This window comes from Stenella coeruleoalba (assembly GCF_951394435.1).
Source record: "Stenella coeruleoalba genome assembly, chromosome: 11".
Lineage (NCBI taxonomy): Eukaryota > Metazoa > Chordata > Mammalia > Artiodactyla > Delphinidae > Stenella > Stenella coeruleoalba.
This window is the reverse complement of record NC_137157.1, coordinates 4,118,525-4,144,750: the sequence shown is the minus strand read 5'-3', so window position 1 is coordinate 4,144,750 and position 26,226 is coordinate 4,118,525. Positions and strand designations below refer to the sequence as shown.

The 26,226-nt window shown below is 46.9% G+C and overlaps 1 protein-coding gene across 2 annotated transcripts in view; it reads left to right on the top strand.

Annotated features, from left to right (window-relative positions):
- ATXN10 (ataxin 10) overlaps window positions 1-22,317 on the top strand; it is a 151,258-nt gene extending 128,941 nt beyond the window's left edge. The window contains exons 10-11 of one of the 2 annotated variants that reach the window (XM_079937920.1): window positions 19,570-19,757; window positions 20,234-22,317. In XM_079937920.1, coding sequence (XP_079794046.1) covers window positions 19,570-19,757; window positions 20,234-20,236 — 191 coding nt within the window. In that variant the 3' untranslated portion in view covers window positions 20,237-22,317. The remainder of the gene's footprint in view (window positions 1-19,569; window positions 19,758-20,233) is intronic. The other variant, XM_079937919.1, reaches the window with a different exon arrangement.
- Window positions 22,318-26,226: the final 3,909 nt, after the last annotated feature.

The window sequence follows — 26,226 nt, the reverse complement described above, 5'->3', positions numbered from 1 at the left end:
GCAGCAGCTTGAGGAAGGGGTGTGTGTGTGTGTGTGTGTGTGTGTGTGTGTGTTTGGTGGGTGAGGGGTGGTTCAAAGCACAGGAGAAATTTCTCCCACGGGTTTGATGATTCTCTTGTGAATTGAATAAGCGTGGTTTGGCAGTGATACTATTTCAGCTTGGTTTGGTTTAACCCCTTCTAATAACTCACACCAGTCAAGCTTTCATTGAACTTTAATTTCAGTATTTTGTGTTAAAAAGCAACAGATATTTCGGATATGCCTAGGCTAGGAATCAGTGCAGAGATAGTAAACGTCAGTTAACGAAAATACCTCCGTTCTCTGATCACCCCACATGGACTGGCTGCGTCCGTGTACTCACGCGTCCTCCACGGGGTGGGTGGGGATGAGGGCTTGTGTTACCTTAGGGTAGTAGTCCTTGTTCCCCGTGGGCAGTCTGTGGTTTGGACCCTATGAAAGACTTCCTCTTTACTTGGGGATTAGGAATTTCAAGGTGGCTGAAAGCGCTCCCAGGCTGAGAACAGGGCTAGGAGGCTTACTGTCCCATCTCTTGGAGGTGGCTTCTAGAGACCGACTGGGGTTTCTAGTTCCAGGGAAAAGACAACATCTCAAAGGGGTGCTTAACCCCAAAGGACGGCGCTCCGCGACGGCTGCTGCGTCAGGGACACAAGACCAGCTGTTCACTCGCCGGCTCCCTTGCGGAGACCCGCAGTAATGACACAGTAGCAGATGCCATCGGAAAATTCCAGCTCCGCCACCACAGGGTCCATTTCTTATTTGTCATTTATTGTGGCAAGTGGGATTTTTTATTGTTGTTGTTTCCAAATAGAAACAGCTGAGCTTTATTTGAAATGTTTTCCCTTGATTCTCTTTTGATCTATGTTTTGATCAGTTGTCCTTGATGTGGTTTTTTTTTTATATTGTTTTTATTGGAGGGGGAGGGGACAGGGATAGGATGAGAGTCTAAACAGGGTTGGGGTTTTTTTCTGTTCTTTCTTTTTCTTCCTTCCTTTCTGTTTCCTTTTTTCTTTTTTTATTGAAAGCCCTCATTTGTAAGTTTTACTTGTATACAGAAATGTAACCGTTTATAGGAATAATAACCAAACAGCATTTCCCCAGTGATCTCGTGTTCGGGAAGTATGGCATAGTGGCAAGACCATCAGTTCTAGGGCTAGACAGATGCAGATTCTGCCCCTTCTTAACCTCTAAACACTTCACTTAAACCTCTGTTGTGAGTTTTAGCTTATTTATCTAAAATGGGACCTATCCCCGCAGGGTTATGGTGAATGTGAAATGTCATCATGTGTGCAAAGTGCTCAGCCTATAGTTTCTCAACAAGTAGATGTTCTTGTACAAATATCCTGTTACAGCTGTTAATGCTAGGAGAAAGGTATATTTTCATCTGTGATTGCACTGGGTCAGTGGTAGAACTGAAATAATAATGATAATAATATCACAGGACAGAAGAGAGAGTCCTCAAACAGAGTAACACATGCACAACAAAGGCGCCCCTGTAGCTGAGCAGAAAAGGATGGTCTTTTGGGGGGTTTTTTGGGTTTTTTTTTTTTGGTCTTTTTCCATAAATGGTGCTAGACCGATTTAATATCCGTAGGGGGGAAAAAGCCTACCACCCCTACCTCTTCCCATTCATGAACATTAATTCAAGATGAATCATAGACCTTAATGTGAAAGGGAAAACACAAGAGCTTCTAGAAGGAATCATAAGAGAATACGGTTATTGTCTTAGAAGAGGCAAAGATTTCATAAACAAGGCATCAAAATTATAACCGAAAAGCGCTAACTATAAGAGAAAGACTTTGAAAAGGTTTTTGCATTGTATATATCTGACAAAGGACTCATACCCATAATAAATAAAGGACTCCTGCAAAACAACAAAGAAAAGGTAATTCAGTTTTTAAGAATGGACAAAAGAGCCATGGCATTTCACAAAAGAGGAAATCCAGATAGATGGCCAGTAAATGTATGAAAAGAGCTCAACATCATCATTCATCAGGGAAGTGCAAATTGAACCCACAGTAAGGAGCCCACCAGAATGGCTCATAAGAGGACTGACAGCACCCAGTGACGGCAAGGATGTGCAGCAACCTGAACCTTAGTAAACTGATGGTGGAGACGGCAACTGGAAAAATGCCCTTGGAAAACTGTCGGTGTCTGCTAACACTAGGCGTCCACCAGCCCTGTGAGCCAGCAGTTGCGCCCCTAGCTGTACCCCCAGGAGAAATGCATACACGTATCTATCAGAAGACGTGTGCAGGAGCCTTCCTAGTCACATTATTTATAATAGCCCCGAAGTGGAAACATCCGAAGTAGTCATCAGTAGAACAGAAGTTGTGGAATGTTCATTCCGTGGAACAATACACAGCAGTAAAGAATGAACTGCTCTGTGGGACAAATGGATTAACTTCACTAACGTAGTTTTCAGCTAAAGAAGCCAGATTCAAAAAGAGTATACACTGTAGGATTCCATTTACGCGAAGTTTAAGAACGGGCAGAATTAATCTGTGGCGACTGCAGTCAGAATGGTGGTTACCTTGAGGGGTAGGAGGGCGGCTGTTGATAGGGAAGGGGTACTTGGAGGCCCTCCAGGGTGCTGGGCACATTCTGCATCTTGATCTGGGTGGGGTCATGTGATGTGTATGTGTGAGAAAACCCATCAGGATATACACTTAGGACGTGTGCGTTCTGTTGCTCCTCACATTAAAATTCTTAAAATCATTGAGTTATTTCTAGGTGCCAAGCCCTATGCTATACCCTTTACATACATTATCTCGCACAATTTTTTTTTTTTAACAAAAGCCTCTTTGTTGGGAACTATTATTTTACAGATGAGAGAAGTAAAGCTCAGAGAGTTGGTTCCCTGACTGCAGCTGGTCCGGGCTCTCCCAGCTCGTGAGTGGCAGGACCAAGGTGCGAGCCCAGGATCGTCTAGTTCAAGTGTCTAGACGTCCTTGCGGGTGCTTCCTTCACTCCCTCACAGTGTTTCTTCCAGTCTCCCTTTCTTGGGGGACACGTGGGCATTCAGATGGGTTGGATGCAGTCTTGAGTTAATCAGTCCTGTTGCGTCTAGCACGTGGTACCCACTCCTCTGCTTTGGCCTCAGGTAATAATCGAGGTAGATACCTAAGCCCTGAGGTGGTAGCCGCCTTGGAAAACAGGTACCTCTGCCACGGCCAACTCCTTCCTCTTCTAAGGCTTGAGCATGTATGTCTTCTCCTGGAATTTTCCCACAGTCCCCCTGAACTGAGCCTGAGTCCCTCGTCTTGATCTTCTGCGGATCCGTTGTGTTACCCCTGCCACTCTGTGAACATAGCACATGGAAACACCTGGATACGTAACTCTTTCCCTCTAAAAAAGTCGATCCTAGGCGGGATCTGTATCATATTGCACACCCCACATTGGACGCTGTGTGTTACCACAGTGTGTCCCAAAGCATATTTTTTTCTGCAGTATCTTAAATAGCTATTATATGAGGGAAGGCTCCTAAATAATACATATATGTAGGACCTGTGTTAAGCAGGTGTCTCTCTTGCAGGGTACCACGGAATGAATCTTTACTGTTCTCCTGTGCATTTTGGAAACTCTGGACTACAGTGCCGCATCTTGGGGAGTGCAGGAATTATAGTATAAACATGGAGACGCGTTCCATTCTATACTCTTTGTTCATGAGGAGTCCGGCTTGCGACTGCCTGCCAAGCAGCCACCAGCGGGAGGCGTTCAGGGAGATGCCTTGAACATCTCAGAATGGCTCAGCTGGCTAAGCTCGATGTTGTTTATAAACGGCGTCAGTGAGTTTCCACGCCGGAGACGTACTTATGCGGTATGCACAAAATGATACGTTTCTGCTTTTAATATCTTACTGTGCCCATCCTAATGTTCAAAGCAGAAATCTTTCTGCTGAAATCAGTCTTTCCTCCTCCGGAGGGGAAGGACTGTCTTCTATTGACTTCTGTGTCCCCAGCATTAAACAGCTGGTGAACCTTCAGTGATCATTTGTTCAGTTGTTGAGCTGACATTAATTAAAACTAGAAAACCTCTTAATGCTGTTTGGCTTTCAAAAGGTAAACTTTGGGTTTCCCTTCCCAGTGATTTAATTTGGTTTTTTAAAGCCTCTCATTGATTCTCTTACCCCTCACCTAGTGTGATTGAAGATGTGCAAACCATATCTTTCTCCCTGTCCAAAGCAAACAAGTGCGCACACGACTTCGCAGGTTAGCGGAGGCCTCCCTGGGACCCTGTGTGAAGCAAGTCAGTGAGGGGCTATGGGTGGACGATGCTCAGGTGCCACTCCCAGGCCGAGGAGAGCGTAACACACTGCCACCCTGCACCCCACACACGCTCACACAGATGCAGGCCAAGGCGTCATCTAAATTGACCCGTTCAGGGGCTTCCCTGGTGGCGCAGTGGTTAAGAATCCGCCTGCCAATGCAGGGGACACGGGTTCGAGCCCTGGTCCGGGAAGATCCCACATGCCACGGAGCAACTAAGCCCGTGCACCACAGCTACTGAGCCTGAGCTCTAGAGCCCGTGTGCCACAACTACTGAAGCCTGAGCGCCTGGACCCCGTGCTCTGCAACAAGAGAAGCCACCACAATGAGAAGCCCGCGCACCACAACAAAGAGTAGCCCCCGATCGCCACAACTAGAGAAAGCCAGCGCACAGCAACGAAGACCCAACACAGCCAAAAATTTTTTTAAAAAGAGTCAAAGAGCACAAACCTGATGGATTTGACTATATAAATAAATAAACAAACGTGTTCAGAATGAAAGAGGGAAGAAGACCTGTTTTATGTAGCTTCTACGGTATCCTAGCAACTGGTTCCCCAGGGCTCGAAGCCGAAAGTTGGAGGAGTGGGATGTCATATCTTGCATGAGGCTCTCACAAAAGTGGACTCTGTTTCCTTGTTCAGGTGTTTTGGCAAATAGTCCCAGCTCTTTTAAAATGAGACTAAAATACTTCAGGCTGTACTCCTTCAGATGGTGTCTACTTAGCTCTTAGTTGTGTGCTGCTCGTTTTCTTACATCCCTAAGATCACAGCGGCTAGAAATGAAAACTGTTGTCAGCACACTGAAACGTTTGCACGTGAAGGCTGCCGAGCCGTGCGCGTCTCCTGCGCACACGGAGAGACCAGAGTGCGTGGTGTGCGCACCTGCCCGCTGACCTCAGGCCTGCGCACTCGCCTGGGCTCCGTGTCGGTCTTGCCAAGCCTGCCTCGCTCAGCTGTCCCCCTGCCTCTCGGACGTCAGAACGCGTCCGGTCCTGCTCTGTCCTGTTTACTTGCATGAAAAGCACAATTGCTTGAGGTTTATTGTCACGTAAGGTAGAAAATGGGAGTCTGTCCTTTTCCAAGGTGAGGTGCCTGGCGTGAACTGTGTCACCCTTGCTCCCACTCAGCCTGGGTGGGGACGGGGCAAGGCGCCCTCACACCGGAAGTAGTGAGACAGGGTCCTCGGAAGCTGCTCCCTTCGACTCCCTGGCTGCCACTTCAGCCACCTGGCTTTGAGGTGACACCGTGTTTTCTTAATTTTACTTCTCAGCCGTTACTATCAGTGTTTTAAGTGCCGCCATATAAAATTAATTTCAAACCAGAAACAAAGCTTTCGCGAACATTTGTTGCCATTAATTTTTGTTCTTAAGGATCCGCTCCTGTGGCTGATTGATTTGACAAATGCTGTCTGATGAGCGAAACTTTAGGGAAAGAACGTCGCTGGGAAACCACGTTAGAAATAACTCGCTTAAATGATTTCGCGTTAATAGTCTTCCGTGGCAGTTGTGAGTTTGCTAGCCTAAGTATTTTGAATTTTGAAACTAAAAGAAACTATATGAAACATCTGTTTATTGTTATATTACTTCTGGTTTGCTTTTAAAAACTTTTGACGACTTTATTTTTTAAGAGCAGTTTTAGGCTTACAACAAAGTTGGGAGGACAGTACGGGGACTTCCCATTTTCCCACAGCCCTCACACGTGCAGAGCCTCCCTCATCAGTAACCCCCAGCAGAGGGGCACTTCTGTTTTTTTAACAGAAGTTGAACCTATGTTGACACATAATTATTACCCAGAGTCCATAGTTTAAGGGTCCACTTTTGATGTTGTACATTCTGTGGGTTTGGACAAATACGTAATGACACGTATCCATCATTGTAGTATCACACAGAGTATTTTCACTGTCCTAAAACTCCTCTGCGCTCCACCTCTGCATTGCCCCTCCCCTGACCCCGGCAACCACTGATCTTCTCCTGTCTCCATACTTCTGCCTTTTCCAGCCTGTCACAGAGTTGGAATCATACAGCACGTAGCCTTCAGGTCGGCTTCTTCCACTTGGTAAAGTGCACGTAAGCCGCCTCATGTCTTGTCACGGCTTGCTAGCTCATTTCTTTCTTTAGTGCTGAAGAATATTCCGTTGTCTGGGTGCACCAAGTACTTGTTTTTCAAAATTCTTTTCTCTAACACTGTTTGCATCATAATCGTTCTGCACACCTCCCCAGTCTTTCTATAGTATAAAGTATAGTTTAAAAGAACTTTTGTTAAGTCTTGACTCTGTATTTCAGAAGTTGTATATCTGACGTATAGATTAGACCATAAAGTAGTAAGTTTGAAATATCAGCCTAAAATTCACCTGCATGACAGTTTCCCTCAGACACTGCCTCTCATGGGGCTGAACTCAGATTCCAGGGAGCCTGTCTCTGCAAAGAATGTGCCGGATGCCTTTTGAAAGTACATTCAGGACACAGTTTACCAGCACAAGGACATCCAAAGTTTCAGTGCTTGGTAATCATACCTCACCTCTTTCCCCAAATGGCATTACCAGGCTGTCTCACTGGGCCTGTTGTAGTTGAGGTAGACTCCTCCGGCTGTCATACTCAGGGCGGTCCCCGAGGGTGAAGATCTGCCTTCAGAAGAGCCACTGAATTCAGAACAGAAGGATGACTGCCTGCACACAGCGTGCCCAGAGCACTTCCCGGAACGTGGTTTGTGCTTTAGAAGTGTTGCCGTTGTTATTTAGATGTGTATATTTTCTGACAAAGTTAATTAATTCCCAGTTTTTCTTTTTATGTTTGCGTTCTTTATTAAAATGAGCAGTGACTTTGCATGTGTTTTTAAATCACTGTACTTACATAGCACTGCCACACAGAATCCATATTTTGCAAGACACTTGCGAGGTCGGGTTGCTGGAGTTTGGCGCAGAGAAACATGTTCTAGGTACCCTGACTAATGTCAGTATTTTTGCCTGAAATGACCTTAGTCAAATGTAGCAGTGACAGAGAAGGGCCTGGTCCAAACATCGGTGTGCCACAGCCCTGTCACGCCACCGTTAAATAGCAACTGGCTGGCTGTCCGTTTTGTGATCATCATTCTTAGCAGGAAGTGTTGGATTCTCTGTACCACTTATTCGTCTAGAACCGGAAGATTAAAAAAAAAGCCCTTACTGGGCGAGTGAGCCCATGAAGAGATGAGGTTGGCCCTCATTGGATACAGACAAGGGTGCCGAGGGCCGGGCCCTGGAGCCGCCGGGGCAGGAGGCTGGCAGCCCTGCTCGTGGGCTGTGACGGGGGAGCGCAGCCGGGCTGGCTGTGTCCCAGTGCCAGCCCTGGTGGCAGCTTTCCCACGTTTGTTCGTGGATCTGAGCAGCTCGAAGGGAAGGCGGGGCCTGCTTTCTGCCTGGAGCTGAGGGCCTCATGGGGGTGACAGGGGCAGGGAGGCCTCCGGGTGCTCTGGCCTTTCGTGTCCTCATGGCTCTGGGGATCCACATCACCCCCACTTCATTTGGATAACGGTCGCAAACTCAGAACATACAAAAGTAAAGCTAACTTTCAGACATAACTCGCCTTTTCCATTCTTACCGTCCTCAGGTCTGGACGTCTCCTCTGAGGTAGAGACACGGTGCCTTTGCCCCTGGGGCCGCCAGAGTGGGGCATGGCCGTGTGGCCTGTGAGCCCTGGCCGGCCCCCTCCCCACGCCGGCAGCTGGCCTCTGAGCTGCCAGGAAAGGCCGTGTGGGCAACGGGCAGACCTCTTCTTCAGGGTTAACTGAGTGCAGCGGAAAGCAGGCCCCGTGCTGTGCAGAAGCCTTGCTGCTGGACAGAAGCCCGGCAAGAGCAAAGCTAAGAGGTGGATCGCAGTTTCCAGTACAGGCCCAGCCCTGTGCTGGAGAGCCTTCACGTGACTGTGATGAGCCAGCGCTTACAAGAGAGTCGTGTCTGCATTCTTAGTTAAGGGCCTAATTTTAACATTCTCACGGAAGCTCACAGAATGAAGACAGTGTCAAATGCAGAGAGAGATCTGCACTTTCTGGTTAAGGATAGGAAAATCCTCTCAGAAGTCAAAACATTTTCCCAGTTTTTGAGAGAAACCAAAATATGTCAGAATCAAAGCTACTCTGCTGTCTTTCTGTCCTAAAGCACCTTCAGAAACTAGCACAGCTCTTGTTCACATGTTTCCTCTGGGTGTAATTAGGAAGCACCAGGGAATCCTAATGGGTTTTCAAGAAGAAAATGACAACGAAAGTTTCTGATGCACAATCCGTCAGGCACCCGGGCTGCGAGTGGGCTGCACATCCTGGGCAACACTTGTGAATCACTGAGACAGTGGAAGCCGCAGAATTCAGAGGCGCTTTGGGGCGTTACGGGGCAGTATTTCTTAGGGCTGTCTAGTTGATGGAACATGTGAATTGCCATTTGGCAAATCAACCCAAACTTCAAGTTCAGTCATCCTCATTTTTTTAAATTGTACTTATCTTGAAATACCGTGTGCGTACCGAAAAGTGGGAAGAGCCTATGTGTGTTGTTTGCAAATAATTGTAAAGCAGACATGTGTAACCAACACCCAGGTCAAGGCGAAAAACACTGCCAGACTTCTCTGAGCCCCTCCCCATCCGAGCTCCTTATCAGGCATCCCTGCCCTCCTCTGGTTAGCTCCTGTGCATGCGGCCTACACAGTGTGCTTTGGGTTGGCCGTCTTTGAAATTCATATAAATGGAATCATGGCTTGCATTGTTTTGTCATTTGTCACTCAAAAGCATGATTGTGAGATTCAAGCCAACCGTTGCATGTAGTTTACCGTATAGTATTCCACTGCAAGAAGATACAACGTTCATTCATTCAGTCAGTTGGCGGACATGTGGCTCATTTCCACTTTGGGGCTATCACAGTTAATGCTGCTGTGAACTTTTTCGTCCATGCACGTATCCTGGCACGTGAGCATGAGGTGTCTTAAGGACTGGAATCTGTGTCTTGCGTATCTTCAGCTTTATTCTAGGTGATGCCACACTCTTTTTGGAATTGATCGTACCAGTTTTTACTCCCATCAGCAGTGTATGAGCTCCCTTTCCTTTACCTTATCGACACTTGATGCTGTCACTTAAAAATTTTCGCCATTCTGATGAGTATAATATGTCCTTGTGATGTTAAATACTCTAATTAGTAATAAGTACATTTTGATTTTTTGTTGATCATTTGGTTTATTGACCATTTGGATTTCCTGTGTCATGAAGATGTTCAAGTTTTTTTTATTCCTATATTTATGTTTTCTTTTTTTTTGCGGTACCTGGGCCTCTCACTGTTGCGGCCTCTCCCATTGCGGAGCACAGGCTCCGGACGCGCAGGCTCAGCAGCCATGGTTCACGGGCCCAGCCACTCCTCCTGGACCGGGGCACGAACCCACGTCCCCTGCATCGGCAGGCGGACTCCCAACCACTGCGCCACCAGGGAAGCCCCCACCCCCTCTTGACTGGGGACTCTCTGGGAGCTGCTGGGAGGGGAGGAGGGGTGGAGAGGCCACCAGCATGGCCTGGGTGACCCATAGAGTTCATCACCCCCGGAGACTAGTGACATTTGGACCAAGGACAGTGCTAACAGATGCTTAGGCACATGCAGTATGCTGACGCTTTGGTCCCTGCTGGGTCTTGTCGAGTCCACAGTCCTCCAGAAGCGCCACACTGTTTGTGTTCTTCATTTACGCCCTTGTGTCTTAGAACTGTTTCTGACCCTTGGCTGTGCTTTACTAATGTCAGATGTCATTAGTACTAGACCAACAGTCATCTTCCGTAATTTGGATGGGGTTACTTAACGTTCTCTACTCGAAATTTTAATTTCATTTTGAGCTGTTTATTGTTACTTCCAAAGACGTTTTGCAGAGGTAGTCACTCTGACTGGTATCTGAGAGCTTATCTTTCGAGATTTCTTTGACGAGAAAGGGGGTCTGTTTCAAGTGTTATAAAACCTGCTGCTCCTTCGCTGTCGTGTGGGCAGAGCTCAGAAGCTCGCGGTCAGACTGGCCGGAGGAAGGACCGCACTGGGCCTCCCCCAAGTGTCCTCCCGCCGGCTGTGGGCCCTGAGGAGGGCTTAGGAGCAGCAGGGTGGGTGCTGGAGCCTGCATCCAAGCTAGGCCCGCCCACTGCAGGTGTGTGACCTCGGACAGGACCTCAGCCTCCTGTGTCTGATGAGTTTTCTCATCAGTAGAATGGGTTTTTAACACCTCCCGCAGGTGGTGTGTTTGTGAAGGTTGAATACTTTCTGTGAGTGCTTGTAACAGCCCCTGACACATGTTGTACACTCTGCAGGTGATAACGCCCGCTGCTGCCATTACTTTTTTTATTATTACTGTTACTACTTTATGCAGATAAACTGGCAGTCTTGGCTTACATGAGAGACACTTAAGCTAATTCCTCTGGCAAAGCTTTGCTTACATGGAAGGTAGAAATTCATTCAAGCCAGCGATTCCTTTATTCCAAAGAGCACAGAGCACTATAGAAATACCCTCCTACCTGGCTGCCAGGGCCTTGAGTGGGCTGTCTCTTCTGGGCTCTCACTGGCTTCTCAGTCGTCAGAGCCCAGGGACCTCAGGTTACGTCACACCCTTCTGCGCCATCGCCAAGTGCGGCTTCTCTTCATAAGCTTCTCAGTCGTCAGAGCCCAGGGACCTCAGGTTACGTCACACCTCCTGCGCCATCGCCAAGTGCGGCTTCTCTTCATAAGCTTCTCAGTCGTCAGAGCCCAGGGACCTCAGATTATGTCATACCTTGTGCGCCATCGCCAAGTGCGGCTTGCTGCCGGCGGTGCCCCTGGATGCGGGTTGAGACTCGGGGGCAGCAGCTTTCCTTGAGAAGTTTACTGTGTCCAGAAAGCCTATCCCTCAGGAGGTCTCCCCTGCAGCCCAGAGGCTGAGGCTGTGCAGCGCGGGGTGGGGTCTGTGTGCATGTGTCACTGATGCCTCACGTAACAGCTCAGATCTGACGGGAGAACTGGGGTGCCTGCCCTTGTTAGAGGACGGAGGCCAGGCACCAGGGAGCATTCATCCAGAGGTGTTTAAAACTTCCCTCCTCCTGTGTGCACCAGGAGCTGCAGTGGCCCAGCCCGGAGTCCCTGCACACAGGTGAGCACACGTTCCATAGAAGGGCTCAGGATGACACGGTGACAGTATAGCGTGCGGGGACCCAGGAGAGGGGGAGGGCGACCCCCCATGGGACAGGCCCTGCTCCGTATCGTGGGCCTCTGCTACATGCCCGGCATGTGCCAGGCTCTGCTGAGCACGGTACACGCAGTGGCTCCTGCGGAGTCTCAGAAGTGACGTTAGAGCCCTGCCCCAGATACACGTGGAACCGCTTGGTGGCCCCAGGCCCTGTGCTTTAAGTTAGAAGTGGCCGTGGTTGGTTCTGATCTGAGACCTGTTGTGTGGCAGACGCCAGACGGACTGCCCCTTACCACGCCCGGCTTTGAGGTGGTGAGTGAGATGACTCCAGAATGCGCAATGGACAAAATTAGTTTCGGTGCCGCAGGATCCTTTACCACAAAACCCTGTGGATGTGAGGTACCTGCAAGCCCAGCCCTCGCTCGGCCACAGGCGCCTTGGAGTGGGGAGCGCGTGGTGACTGCGGACCCGAGCGGGTATCGTCTTCCCGTTACTTCATCGCCACACTGACAGGCTCGCTGGGCGGGGTGGCAGCAGCCAGGCTTGGGTGCCTGCGCTTTAGCCATCTGGGATTCGTGAAGGACAGAGGGCTCATCCCGGCCGGGGGCCAGGCTGAGGACCGTGGTTCCGCGGTTCTTCGCCCACGTGATGATGCTGACGGGCCTGGCAAGATGGAAGGACGGCTCAGGCTCCCGAGAGGGGCCTTCAAGCTGGGACCAGCTCATCTCTCCCTTTAGACGTTGGGTTGACGGAAAGCAAGTCGTGCATACTGAGGACAGTGAATGGAGCCTTTGTTCCAGAATCTTTAAGAAACAGGTTATGCACAGAGACAACATTTCTCTGGTTGACCCTTGTATATACGTTAGGATATTTCTGTCAGATTCAGCAGTGTTTTATTGGGCCTTTGTACCACTTCTTTGATGTTCTAGTTCCCTAGAGAGTTAAGAGACCGAAAGGCAGCCTCGGCTTTCCAAGCAGTGGTGTTTCTGAGATGACTTTTTCCCTCGATAAAGACTGAAAGCCTCTCCTCCTTGTAGGACATATTAAACACCAGTGTTGTCTTACGTTCTTCGGACTGTGACCTGCAGTTTACAGATCTGCCAGTTACTTGTTCCCCCACCCTCTGCTGTTAGTTGGGGTTTATTCTACCGTGTTCGGTATTAACGATTAGCCGTTAATTGGCAAATGAGAGCGTACACATACATTGATTTATGAATGCTGTTAGGATACACTACAAAACCTAGAACAGTCCGCATCGGCACGGCACTGAAACACTTGAACCACAGATGTGCCCTCGTATTAAATTGCAAAAGTGCAGAGGGAAATTAGACATCAGATAGACCAACAATTTGGAGAAGGAAGAGGGAGCCCAAAGGGTGGTTTGTGCTGGTTACTGAACACACACTGGTTTCCAGCACCGTGAGAGGAGGCCGGGTGCACAGTCTGCACGATGAAGACTTCCACTTTAGTTTTCTGAGTGAGAAGAGTGCGTAGTTTAACTGAGTGACTTACGTGGAGGTTGAGAGAATCGTTGCAGATGAAGGCAGAGCTGGGATGCGCTTTACTGCGCAGTGAAGTGTCTCTTAGTTTGGAGGTAGAGTCGCCTCTGCAGAAGTGGTTGGCACTTCATACAGGAACACTAACGGCGTTTTTCAGGTTTATTTCCTCCGCGAGGACCCTCTCTTGTCTGTGCCCCGTGTCAGAGGTAAGTTGCCCTCCCTCCTCTGCCCCCGCCTCGCCCCACTCAGGTGCCCCCTGTGGCGTGTTTGGACAGGTTCCTCCTGCAGCAGCCAGAGCCTCATTGGAGCCTGGGGTTCCCTGGGCAACCGTTTGGGAAATGCCTTTTTTTTTTTTCTTCTCTCCTCAGAAAGTGAATACTTGAAGAGCAGGGCAGAGGTGGGTCAGGACGCCTGCAGACGGGGTCGGGGTCGGAGACCTGGGCCCACCGGGAGCGTGGCCCCCGAGGTGCACAGTCTCTCCGACTCGCGTGGCTGGGAGGGAAGCAGAGCTGGTTATCTCAGCAGGAGAAGTCATCCTCTCGGTGTCACATTCCGCGTCCTTTCTTTCCTTCGGCTGACAGAAATTGCCATGTTTTGAAGTGTTTGGTTCTCAGCAACGTAAAGCATTTTCAGAACATTTAAAACCCAGCTACTGCTTTGCAGTCTGAAAAATTACGCAGTTTTACCATAGTCTGAGAAGGTACTAGTTTAGATGTGGAAGCTGTTTATTAAGCATCCTCACCTTGAGGGAGGTCTTGTCATGATGTGGCAGAAGAGGACAGGTTTCGTGGAAGCCTAATGACACGGTCTTGCCTGGTATGGGGCGTCCTGTTCTCAGACCAACTTCATCAAATGTTTCTGACGTCTGTTCTGTGGCCTACTAAGTAGTACGCTTTGGAAAGTTTGCCATAAACTCCTTGCCATAAACGGGTTTGTCGTCTAAAAATAATTTTTAAAAATATCCTGGAAGCAAAATTAAACGTAGATATTATGTATAGTAGACATATTTGTTATATGTATATTATACATTTTATATTAAATATAGATATATATATTACACATCTACAGGTATATTAATATATAAAACACCATTTACAGATATTACGCGTATAGTTTTGTCTGTACACACATATATATCCTGAAAAGTCAGTAAAATCTTCTATCATTTAAATTGTTTTAATTTAAATAGTTTAAGTTTTTCAGTACCAGTTCCTTTAAAAGCTTATTTTTTCATTCAACAAATATTTATTGGTTCCTTCCATGTTCTAGGCCAGAGTTTTGCAAACCTTTTCTGTGAAGGGCTGCATTTAGTCAGCAGTTTTGGCTTTGCTAGCCATACTGTCTCCATCACGACTCACCAGCCCAGCCGCTGCAGCGTGAAAGCAGCCGTAAACAGTTCATAAATGAATGAGCATGGCTGTGTGCCGGTAAGACTTTATTATGGATGCTGAAGCTTGAGCTGCAAATAATTTTTGTGTGTCAGAAATTGGTATTCTTCTTTTGACTTTTTTCCCCAACCATTTAAAAATATGAAAACTACTTTTAACTTGCAGCGCAAAAACACGGGCCATAATTTACCACCCCCTGTTCTCAGCAGCCTTCTAGACACAGCAGTGACCAGAGCAGAGTCCCTGTCATAGCGGGGCCTGCGTCCCGGGCACCTGCAGGACTTCAAGCAGCACTGATTTCAATAACTGTCTAAGTTAGGTGGCGTCTTTCTCATCAGACAGTTCCAGGTTTAATGTTTTAACTCACCTAACTTGACTTTAAAAGTGAATTGGGCACATACATCTGCTCGTTGTGGACTCTTTTTCTGTCTCGGTTAGTCCCCCAGCCTACATCCTTCTGCCCTGTCCTGTCTCCTCACCTACCTGGTGCAAGGCTGCAGGGCTCAGCGTGGAGCCCGCGTCCTCCCGAATCCCGATGCACCACTGCCGCCACACGAGTGCTCGGCGGGGGGTGGGGCAGGGACCACTTGTCGCTTGGACTCACCAGGCCCTGTGGTGTCCAGGTGCCCAGTCCCACGCTCGTCTCTGGGGCTCCTTCAGACACCACGTGCTCTGATGAAGAGCGGCTGGACTGTCGCGCCCTCGCCCTAGTGCTGATCGCAGGGCTCTTTGAAGGCAGTTTTGTAGCAAACAGGCTCACGCCTTCTGTTTGGAGTCGCCATGGCAACGTTAGAAGCTGTCTTTCTAAAGCCAAGCAGACAATAAAGCACTTCGAGTGTTAAGGATTAGAGGCTCTAGAAGATGTTTAATTTTCTCCCCCACTCTTGCTTGCTTTCTGTCTCCGTAGAGAGGGAACAAGAGGGTGATGTGAATATTAACCGGGGCACGCTTTCATCTCCCTGTGACCCTGGAGGCTCGGCCTTTCCTGCGCTAACGAGGGGAGTCGTGCGTGCATATTCATGAGCCGGGCTTGGGCATCAGACACTGCTCACGGGGGGGGGGGGGCGGGGGTGCGGCTCTCCGTGCTTCTCTTTTCGACGCAAACGTTATGAAAGCAACGACTATTAAAATTTGGTTTTTTAATTATTATTAAGTCGGAGACCCTAGACATTAGTGCCAAAATGTTCCCACTGGAAATAGGGACAGATTAGAGGACCTTTGTGTGGTATTTAATTTATAGGCGGACAGTACAAACCCCAAAATGCTGTGTTTGTTTAGGGTAGAGATGTAGCGCACACCTTTGGTATCTGCCCAAGAAGAGCGTGAAGCGGCACGTCGTGAAATCCTCCTTAAAGAGGAAATAAGATCAGTTTCACTTACAAAGAATATGAACTGTATACATTTAAGTGAAAGTGTTGGGGGTTGCACTGTTGTTCGTGTGTTATCTCTGATATTCAAGGTTCTGGAAGGGCATTGACCCCACTGTGGCTGTGTGGCCTTCCTCCCCCCGACCCCTCCCATGCCCTCCACTTAACGTCTTTTGCCCTTTCAATACCGGTTTCGGAAGAAGACTAGATTGCCTTTGCTGCCTTGGACTCCAGTGCTACTTCCACTGGGTTGTTGATATGGTGGCTGTACCAGGAGCCCCATCCGTGGGAGACGTGACGGTCACGTCCGTTCCTGAAGCCGTGCGGCCCAGCGGGTCTGTCCATCAGGAAAATCGTCATCAATCTCATCCTCTTCCGTGCTCCTTTTTCCTGCATATAAAACAGGGATCGTGTAAGTTTTTCTACAGAAATGAGATACTAAACACTTCTTAGAACACCGTTATGGGACTTCCACAAAATGTGCTAGTTACCCCCGCGGATGAACATGATTGAAATCCACCCTTGCATCTGTCCACATGGGAATTCTCCCGTGTTTTGTTGTCATGGACCTCTTATTTACACGGTCCAGCTTCCTTGCCCAGGTTGCATTTACTTTCATCTAGTCTCTCAACCCTGCAAAGCCCTGAGTCAGGAAACCACACCAAGGACTGCTGCAGAAGGAAAAGCACAGCCTGTGTGGGTCACTACAGTGCCACGATGCCTTCCTGCGCGCGCGTACACAAACGCACACACACGCACACGGTGAGTGGGAGATAGCGTTTGCTCACTTGGACATCAGGCAAACATTTCCCAGCACCGTTCTTGGAACGGAGGACAGAAGGGTAAATAAGACATCAGACTTGCTTATGAGGAGTTCACACGGTGTTCAGGCGGACAGAGATATAAACAGATGATCATAGCTCACATGACGTCAACAAACACATTGAGAATCCACTCTGTGTCAGGACCGAGCTGTGTGCTGGGGATCTAGAGGTGGATTCTGTGTGGCTCCTGGCCTTGAGAAGCTCATAGACACCTAAGCAGATAAGTAAGTGCAATGGGATGAGAACTAGTTAAAAAAAAAAGGGCGGGGGTTGGGGGGAGGTGTTTTGGAAATACAGAGCAGGCGCGCCTAGCTTATGCTGGTGACGAGGGGGGGCTGAGACAGAGAGGGTGGGCTTCCAGGAGCGTGAGCTCGGCTGTGCGCCCTGTGGGGAAGGGGCAGGTGAGGGGAGGCGTGTCCCGGGGCAGGGCCTCATGTGTGGACAGACAGGTGGGGCCTGGCGAGGTGATGTTGACAGAGCCTGGGGTGTGAAGGGCACCTGGCACAGAGGGATGCAGGGACCCTCTGCAGGGGTCTTATTTGCCCTGTAACTGAAACCATTTGACAGTTCGAGCTCTGCATGGTGGTTCCTTCCCCCAGAGACACTCGGGTTTGGCAACTGGCAGTGACAAGGCTGGCATCACATTCCTCGATTACAGAGCCAGTCAACCCTCCAGTTTTGAGGTGCTTGCGATGCATTTCTGGGAATTTCCCTTTTCTTTCAATTATATTTAAGCTTCCTGGTTAGGAAGCTTCAGGAAGCAGCTTTTTGCATCTGTCATTTAGCGTTAGAGAGTTATACCTATGAACTAGAATTCTCTAGGCTTGCCTAAATTTACCCTCAGATGTTCGCTTCGCCAGTCGGTTCTCATGATCACTGCCTCCCCCTTTTCCTACAACAAGTGAGGAAATGGATTTGAGTAATGATGATGTCCTGCATGAGGAATCAGTTGTAGCAAATGATTCATTGTTGAGAAATTTACTGATGTGTTGGAAGTTTCTGTCGCCCGGGATCATTATTTTTATTCTCTATCCTGTCACAAAGTGGGGGTTTGGTGATGTGGCAAAGAAGGAGAAACGCAGATTTAGGTGTTTGTTTTTTTTTTTTTTTTGCGGTACGCGGGCCTCTCACTGCCGTGGCCTCTCGCGTTGCAGAGCACAGGCTCCGGACGTGCAGGCTCAGCGGCCATGGCTCACGGGCCCAGCTGCTCCGCGGCACGTGGGATCTTCCCGGACCGGGGCACGAACCTGTGTCCCCCGCATCGGCAGGCGGACTCTCAACCGCTGCGCCACCAGGGAAGCCCTGATTTAGGTTTTACGTGTTGTGAGTACTTGTGTGGATTCATCTCCAGGAAAGGAGTACCGTCTTCTGAAGGACCTGGGCTTTATCATGAGAGGATGACAGGCAATGGCGAGATGAGAACACTTTCCGCACTAAAGGGGGCGGCTGACTATAGAATCACATCAGCTGGGCGCCGGCAATTCCCATTCTTTGCCCTTTGGAACACGTTAGCCATTTATACCCCCGAGCGGTTTTGATGATAAGCCTCTTGAGACCAGTGGGTGGTTTCCTCCACAGCGTTTGCTGGTCCTCTTCCTCATGCAGCCCCGCGGCCCGTCCTGGAGGAGCTGGGGAGGCGGGCCGGCCGGCAGCTGGTTCCTGTGTGAGGCCCCAGTGTGATCCGGACTGCGGGCCAGTGTGGGCTGTGTTGGAGGGACTGACAGGGAGCAACCACAAAATGCTTCCTGAACGCGAAGCTGGTGCATTTCCTGTGTTTCATTTGCCTGACTTTAGTCTCAGGCTCACTTTTTAGTTTCCTCTGAGGTTATTGCACTAGGGAAACAGTTTGATACACTTTCTTTGTGCATATGGCGGCCTTTCTCTGTGGCTTCCTGTGTCCAGACGAGGAGCCAGAAGTGTCTCGGCCCCAACCTCACCGCCGTGCTGGGACGCGCGACGGGATCAGGAGTGCCGGCTCAACAGCTGAAGGACCCGCGCCTCATACCTTTTGGGGGCACAGAGCCCCAGTTCTGGCATCAGAAATACCTGCATGGGAAACGTCTGGTAATAAGGAGAAAGGGCTTTTTTCCTGCTACCTTCCATCTGATCTTGGGCAGGGGGCCCTCTTTTCGTTGGAAAAAGTGTCTGTTCCACGCTTGGCACTGTTTCTTCCGAACCAACAGAGGGTGCCAGGCCCACTGTTCTTGGTATCTCTCTGTGTCCCTGGATCCAAGACTACAGCAGTTTTATACAGCCTTTAGAGAAGGACATCTAGCCGCAACTTAATGCCTTTGTGAGGTTCACGCAGCTCTTGGTAACTAAATCAAAGACTTCAGAAAACAGTGCAGTGATTCTGTATTCTTCGTAAGGTGTCTTCTGTCTGCTGTGAAAGACGCTGCGCACAACATTTAAAATTAGGGCCAGGGCACAGTGAGGCACAAGGATGAGATGCTTTCTCAAGGGCACAAGGATTCAGACTGAGCAGTAAATCCTTCAGAGTCTTCCTTCATCTTTAAAATATGGAATGAGGGAAATTCCATGGTGACTCCCAGCAAACAGTTCTTATCTGTAACTGGGCTTACTTTAAACAAGACGGTTGTCTTGTCTGATTCCAGCCTGGCGTCTTCATGCCTCATCCTGTAGCGCTCTTACTCCTGGCCTGCTGACTCAGTAACATAATCACCCAACGTACGTGTGTGCGCGCGTGCGCACGTGCAGTCCTGCACACAGGCTTGTGTTCACACACCTCAGGTGTGACTGCTCTAAGCCTTTGCTTCCTCGTTCGTTCATTCAGTTCAGTATCTCTGTGGGCCGGTTGCTGGACATCTCATACACACACACACACACACACACACACACACACACACTGGACATACATGTATATATGCGTGTCATAACTTTTTAATTATTTCTCGCTTTGCATGCGTATTCATAGCACATCCTCGAGAAAAATGTGTTGATTCTGGGCTTTTAGGGTTGCTTGCTCCTCTCCTCCTTTTCCAGTAATGCTCGTGGGAAGTTCTAAAACAGGAAAGTACATTGGCAGATTCCTTCACTCTGGTTCCAGTTCTGACCCAGTGGGTGGTGCTCGCCATCCGAAACCTCACGGAGGACAATAGCCAAAACCAAGACTTGATTGCCAAGATGGAGGAGCAGGGCCTGGCAGACGCGTCCCTGCTTAAAAAAGTGGGCTTTGAAGTTGAGAAGAGGGGTGACAAGCTGATTCTGAAGTCTACTAGTGACACACCTCAGCTGGTAAGTATGCCAGAAGGAGCGGTCATTCCCTTTCAGTTTGTAGAAAGTGGTCCCTGCTTCCCCATCACCTTGGGTGTGACACAGTTCCTTCATAAGAACATGGATGGGAGTAATTTTGCCTTCTAAGATGGCAAAGAAAGCTCTAAATTTAATTGCAAGTAATTTTTCATTCAGGCTTTATGCTGCCATTTTCTTAAGATAGTTGAAATTACAGACTCGTTCTAGGGGAAAAATAGAAAATGGTATCGAAATTTTCACGTGGTCTAAAAGTTTTTGGCAGTAATTAGACTTTCTTTAAAAGATAGCTAATGTTCAGCAATGAAAAGAACAGAAAACTCCTTGTATAATATTGAATGAGTTGTTTCAGGTTTCTTTCCATTACTTCTATCGTTGACCAAAATTCTCTGTATGTTTTTTCCTTTGTTCTTGTAAATAGCTCTGTTACATCTGCAGTTTTGTTTCTTTTTTCTTCTTAGTGAATGAACTCTCCATCCAAAACTCTGAATTTTTGGAATCTGTTTCATGGATTTTTCATCTTCCGCAGTATGTGAATTTGCGAGTGTTTGAAGATTTATTAAGTACAAATTCAAGAACCCGTGAATCTTTCAGACAATAGAGTTCAATGCGCATAAGCTTGAAAGTGAAAGTACATGAGTATTCTGTGGTTTCTTTGCTTTAAAAATGTAATTGTCTGGTTTGCTTTTGTCCCCGTGGATACAGTGTGCGTTTAAGTGATATATTGTACTTACTGTGGCCGCAGATAATAAATTCCTCTTGTTGAGCGCATGTCCCTTCCTTGGCAAAGGCTTGGAAGTTTGCTCGGGTCCGCTTGCTCCTCGGCAGGTCGGCCTCCTTCCCTTCATTGTCTCTTCCCGTGGGGTTTTCTGGGCTGTGGCAGGCAGCTGAAGTAGTTTCTCACTGTGATTAATTCTAGCAATCTCTTTTCACCCCTTCTGCCTTTCCAAAACATTGACAAGACTCATTTCCAGTTAATTAATTCGAGAGATGCTGAAGAATGGAGGGCTGTCCCTCTTCACTTCAGGTCCTGGGCTGTGTTGTCACTGAGCCCTGTCCCTTTGGAATGTGGCGGCAGTGAGCGGGTGAGGGAATGTGGGGGCCGTTAACTCTTCCCTTCCCAGATCACCCTAGACTTGGGCTTCTCCAGACCCGTGACGTTTACCAGCCATGCCTGCATCTTACCCACTGTTAAGGCTGTAAGTGGGAAGGCATAGTTCATGGTCGTCCCTGTGTGCCGGGCCACAGTGTTAAACGCTCGTCCGTGGCTTCCTCAGTTTAAAAAGCCCCAGTCTTGGAAAGGCGCACCACTCGGTTTGGGCCAGGGCTTCACTGGAATTGCGAGAGCAGCTTTGAAGAGGTGGGAGGTTAATTGACCTGTGTCTGTCTGTCTGTACCTCTCTCTGTATAGACACACACTCAGAGGTAGAACTGGATTAAGTGAGCACTAAAATCTTTGTAACCACCCAGATCATTAATATAATCCACAAAAACTCTCATGGGAGGTCCTGCTGCAGACGCTTAAAACATGTTATCTTCTTGAGCAGCCATGTTACTAAACTAAAATATCTTGTGAGATTTTGCACAATTTCTGTTGAACCTTCCAAAATGAAAACAACAAAGACCCAACCAGAAGTTCTACAGAAATACCAACTGTTCCAAAGTAAAGTGCTCCTAAGTTTCTGTAGCCATACTTAAATTGCTTTGTAAAAAACAGCTTTAAGCATGTTAAGAACAAAATAAAAGGTTTCCCATGTGTGATCTGATGCCCTCTATATAACTGAAGAAATACCAGCTTCTAGGACTGTGATAATCTATGAATAACATTTTTTTTTCTCTCATTTGTGACATTCCGTCAGTAAAGAATCCTTTGCAAAATTCAAATTGCACGAAGAAGTCATTCTCTTCTGGGACACAAAGAGTTAAAACCTTATTCTCTAAATAGAAGTCTGGCCAAAGGGAAAAAGCAGTGGGGGTCCCTTTTTCCTTTTCACAAGTTTGCAATAGACACTTCTTTTTTTCCTCTCAATGGATGTATGCACACCAGTGGCATCACACAAACATGTCGGTAGAAGCCATATAATAACAAACACAAATAAATAAAAGGGAGCCTGTGAGAATGCAGAATGGGGTGATGGTTATGTGTTTTCTAAATAGGAAATGTAGGGCTTGCATAGTGAAAACATGCCGATGGCTGCATTGTGGCAGCTTTTGATGCCTTTGGACAGATTAATTCCTGAGCACAACAGCTTCCCTGTCCTCTGCCAGCGGACTTAGAGCTTCTGAGAACCTTGTTTTACATGCTACAGAGGATTAAAGCACCACCTCAATCAGTCATTTAGAAGGGGAAAAAAAAAGGCAGGCCAGCCTTACAAAATTTGTAAAGAGACAGAATGGTCACAGCAAGTTTTGTGACCGTACTATTGCTTTCAAGAGCAAACTGACAAAGCAGTTCAATTTTTTAGCCTGCTTTATTCTAAAAGGTAGCAGAGAAAGGCTTTTCTGCTTGACATCGAGGTCAAGTAGTTGCAGAATGATTTCTTTAATACCTTAATAGTGGGTGTTAATATTTCAAAAATATTTATTTTCACAGTTGTAGTAATAAACCATTAGAATTTGTCCACGTGTCCATATATATGAATACACCTCATGGGTATGGCTTTTTTGGAAGGTAATGCCAGACGCATTTCTGTTCAGTAACTTCTGAAGCTAACCACCATGCTTTGGAAACTGCTGAAGGATGTCCATTTTGCAAAATGGGAGGTAGAGGAATGATTGGGGTCATTTGGGCCACCAATTAGTAAATCTTAAATCAAAAAATTTAGATTTTACATACGGGTATCTTGTGTCCGTTAACGTCTGAAGGCACTGATCTGCTTTTAACAGCAACACCTGGGATTTAAATGTTACTTAAGTGATTTTTCACTATCCTTTAATTATATGAATAATGATAAGATGAATAAGTAAAGAAAGGTGACGGGACAAAAATGCCAGTTTTTGTTTGCAAGAGGAAGACGTAAATATATAGATATATTTCGCCATCAATAAGTTTACACATAAAGGAATCAATTTTTGTATGAGAGGCAGTAAACTTAAGACAGAAGTTTTAAATGCAGAGAAGGGAAGGAGGTACCTTAACATTTAAAGTCTACCACGAAACCAGTCCTTTGGAGGAAAAAGGCCCTCTCAGTGCTGTCCAAGGTTCTGATAATTTCAGCTCCAGGGGCCTGCATATGGAAAATCAATTAAAAACCTTTTTTAAAGTTCAGATTTTTTCCCTTGTATTTATATGCTAGAATATCTGTTTTCTTCTTCCCTGCACATTTTAATATATTTATTTGGATTTTTCGGGTCACATGTTACCTAGATAGTATTTTACAATATAAATTTGATTTACCATCTACAGTGTATGTGAATCTTAAAGGAAAGCTTTTTCTGTAAACGTAGTGGTTACAGTGTTAACTCATCTGTCAGACTTCCCTCATCACAACCAAAGACAGTTATGTCAATGGAAATGACTTTCTGAAGGTTTTGATAGTTGTTTATTCCTGCTGAAATTGCAGCCTTAAATTAGGAACATTAAGTTAAACGTTTCTTTTTGTTTAAACAACACAATGGACCTTCTTCATCTATATATGAAATTGCGTTATGCTTCTTTTACTTCAGTTAGGCGAGAGCTTGCGTGTTTTACAGCCTGGATCTGGTTTTCACCGCCGCTGTGTATAGCGTGGTGGTTGAGAGCATAAACTGAGTGAGGGCCTGGGCCCCAGGCCCCTTCTGCGGCTGCGCAACTGCGGGCAGATTCTGTCATCACTAACGTGGGGCTTGTCACACCAGCAGCGTCCAGGAGTGTGTAGGAGGATGAACCTAAACGGGCGTGGAGTGCTCGGGGTGGTGCCTGGCTCGTGGGGAACACTCGCTGATGCTGGCTGTGTTCTTGCTGCAGCGACACGCACTTCTAAGCCTCTGACACCTTCATCGTGAGCCCAGCTGACGGACGTGCGTGGGAACCGCGCCCGGTCTCTTGCTCCCCGTCTCGCCACAGTGCTGGGCATACAGTAGGTGCTCACTTAGTGTGTTTTGTGTCTTTAACAGATACCTGTGTGGTGCTTTCTGTGTACCACACGACGTTCTAAGCACCTTAAAAATATTCATCACTTCATCCTCATCGTAATTATACAGTCTGTTCCAGTATTAATCCCATTATATGAATGAGGAAGTTGAGTTGCAGAGGTTAATGCCCGGGGTCACACAGCAGTAAATGCTTAATGATTAATTGCTGTGGTTAATTAGAAGGGAATGAATGAGGGAAAAAATATGGCTTCCTTCCCCAGAAGCGTAGAGAGTAAATGTAGCAGAAATGCCTAAACTGTGGCTGTAGACGGGGGAGGGCCAGGGGAGCTTCATGGGTAGAGCACGGGCTTTGCAGTTAGAGCAATCCAAGCTCAGATCTCACCTCCACTTCTTGCTAGCTGCGTGGCCTTGAGCAGGTCGCTTAACCACTCTGAGCCTAAGTTTCCTCCTTGAGCAATGTACCAGGCAGGTCCTGGGGATACAGCAGTATCCCCTTGTGAAGCTTACCTTCTGATGAAAATGACAAAGTTAACAAGCAAACAGATGAAAACAAGAGTGTCGCATGTTGTAGTAAATGCCACAAAGAAAATAAGTAAGGTGAGGCTGTAGGTTTAGTTTTGACCTTCAGGTGACCAAGAAGGCAACAGCAAGAGAAAATTCACTCAGACAGATGATTCTTTTCTTTCCTTTAAGTAAGCTAAGTAGTCATTGTGAGCAACAGAGGGGAGGGGCTGTGTTTCCAGGGACTGTTCTGTCAGTTTCCCTCCCTCCCTCTCCGTGCCTGGCTGTCCCTCGCTCCCAGCCAGCCGTCTAGAGACCACCTGTGGATGTTCCTGCCCTGATCTGCACAGCGGTTGGAGCCATCATAAGGTCAGCATGCAGTGGTCTGTCCTCTTAGTGAGTGGTGAAATAAGACAAAAATAATCAGGAAGGATAGTAAGCATTTGATCGGTGCTGTTGCCACGCAGACATGTAGAGCAACACACCCAACAACTGCAGAACACACATTCTTTTAAAGTATATATGGAACCACTTACCAAAATCGGTCCTTTTGCCGGGCCATGAGACGAATCTCACCAAATTTCGAAGGACTGAAATCGCACATGGCATATTCTGACCCCAGTACAACTAAGCTACATATCAATACCAAGAAGGTAACTCGAAAATCCCCACAATTTTAGAGATTAAATAACATTTCTCAAATACCTAAGGGTCAGATGAAGAAATGGAAATTAAGAAATATTTTTAACTGGATGTGAATGAAAATGCTACATGTCGAAGATTGCGGGCTGCAGCTAAAGCTTTTCCTAGGTGGAGATCTATTACCTTAAATGCATGTGAGAAGAGAAGACAGAAAACCAGTGACCTAAGCACTATCTTCAGTAGTTATGAAAAGCACTTAAAACCACAGTTGAAGGTTTTTAAAAAGAACTTAAAACCACAGTTAAAAGAATAAATATGAGAGCAGAAAATAATTAAACAGGAAATAACCACAATAGTAATATTAAAAAAAAAAAAGCACACAAAAGATAAAGCCCAAAATTGGTTCTTTGAAAAAATACATTAGATTGAGAAAACTGTGGTAAAACCAATAAAGAAAAAAGAGCACCTAGAAAATCATTATCACTACAGATCTCGTGGACGTTAGACGTCCATAGAAGAATACTGTGAATATTCTACATTAGTAAATTTGAACTTTAGATGACATGGACAAATTCCTTAAAAAAAGACACAAAATGAAATAAAACCTTATAATATTTAAAATACTGAATCTTTAAAAATTCCACAGAGAAAACTCCAGGCTCAGCTTCAGCAACAGATTCTACCAAATTTTAGAAACACTGCTAACCACACACAAACTCTTCCAGAAAAAGAGAACATTTCAGAACTCTTTCTAAGGCCAGCATGATCCTGATAGCAAGATCTGAAAAGTTTATTGGAAGAAAAGCAACGGCCAATCTCACGTGTGAACATCGATCCAAAGATCCTAAACACGTTATTAACAAACTATACTTTAGAGATGCAAGATCGGGATGACATTTTTTTTAAAGTAGTAAACTGCATTAACAAATTAAGACAAAATCATAATTCGTGCAGAAAAAAGTTCACAATAAAATTCAGCATCCAACATATTATTAAAACACCTTAGCAAATTAGGAACAGGAGGGAAGTTCCTTATTCTGATAAGGAGTCATCTCCAAAAACTCCCTCAGCACATACCGAACTTGATGAAGAAATGTTGAAAATTGTCCTCTTGACATTAATAAGGCAAGGTTAGTCACAATTCACCACTTAGGTTGGAAAAGTGAAAGAGCTGATGGAAAACATCCCAAAAAAGAGGTGGAAGGGTAGTAATCGGAAGAGGACTCAGGACTGTTTA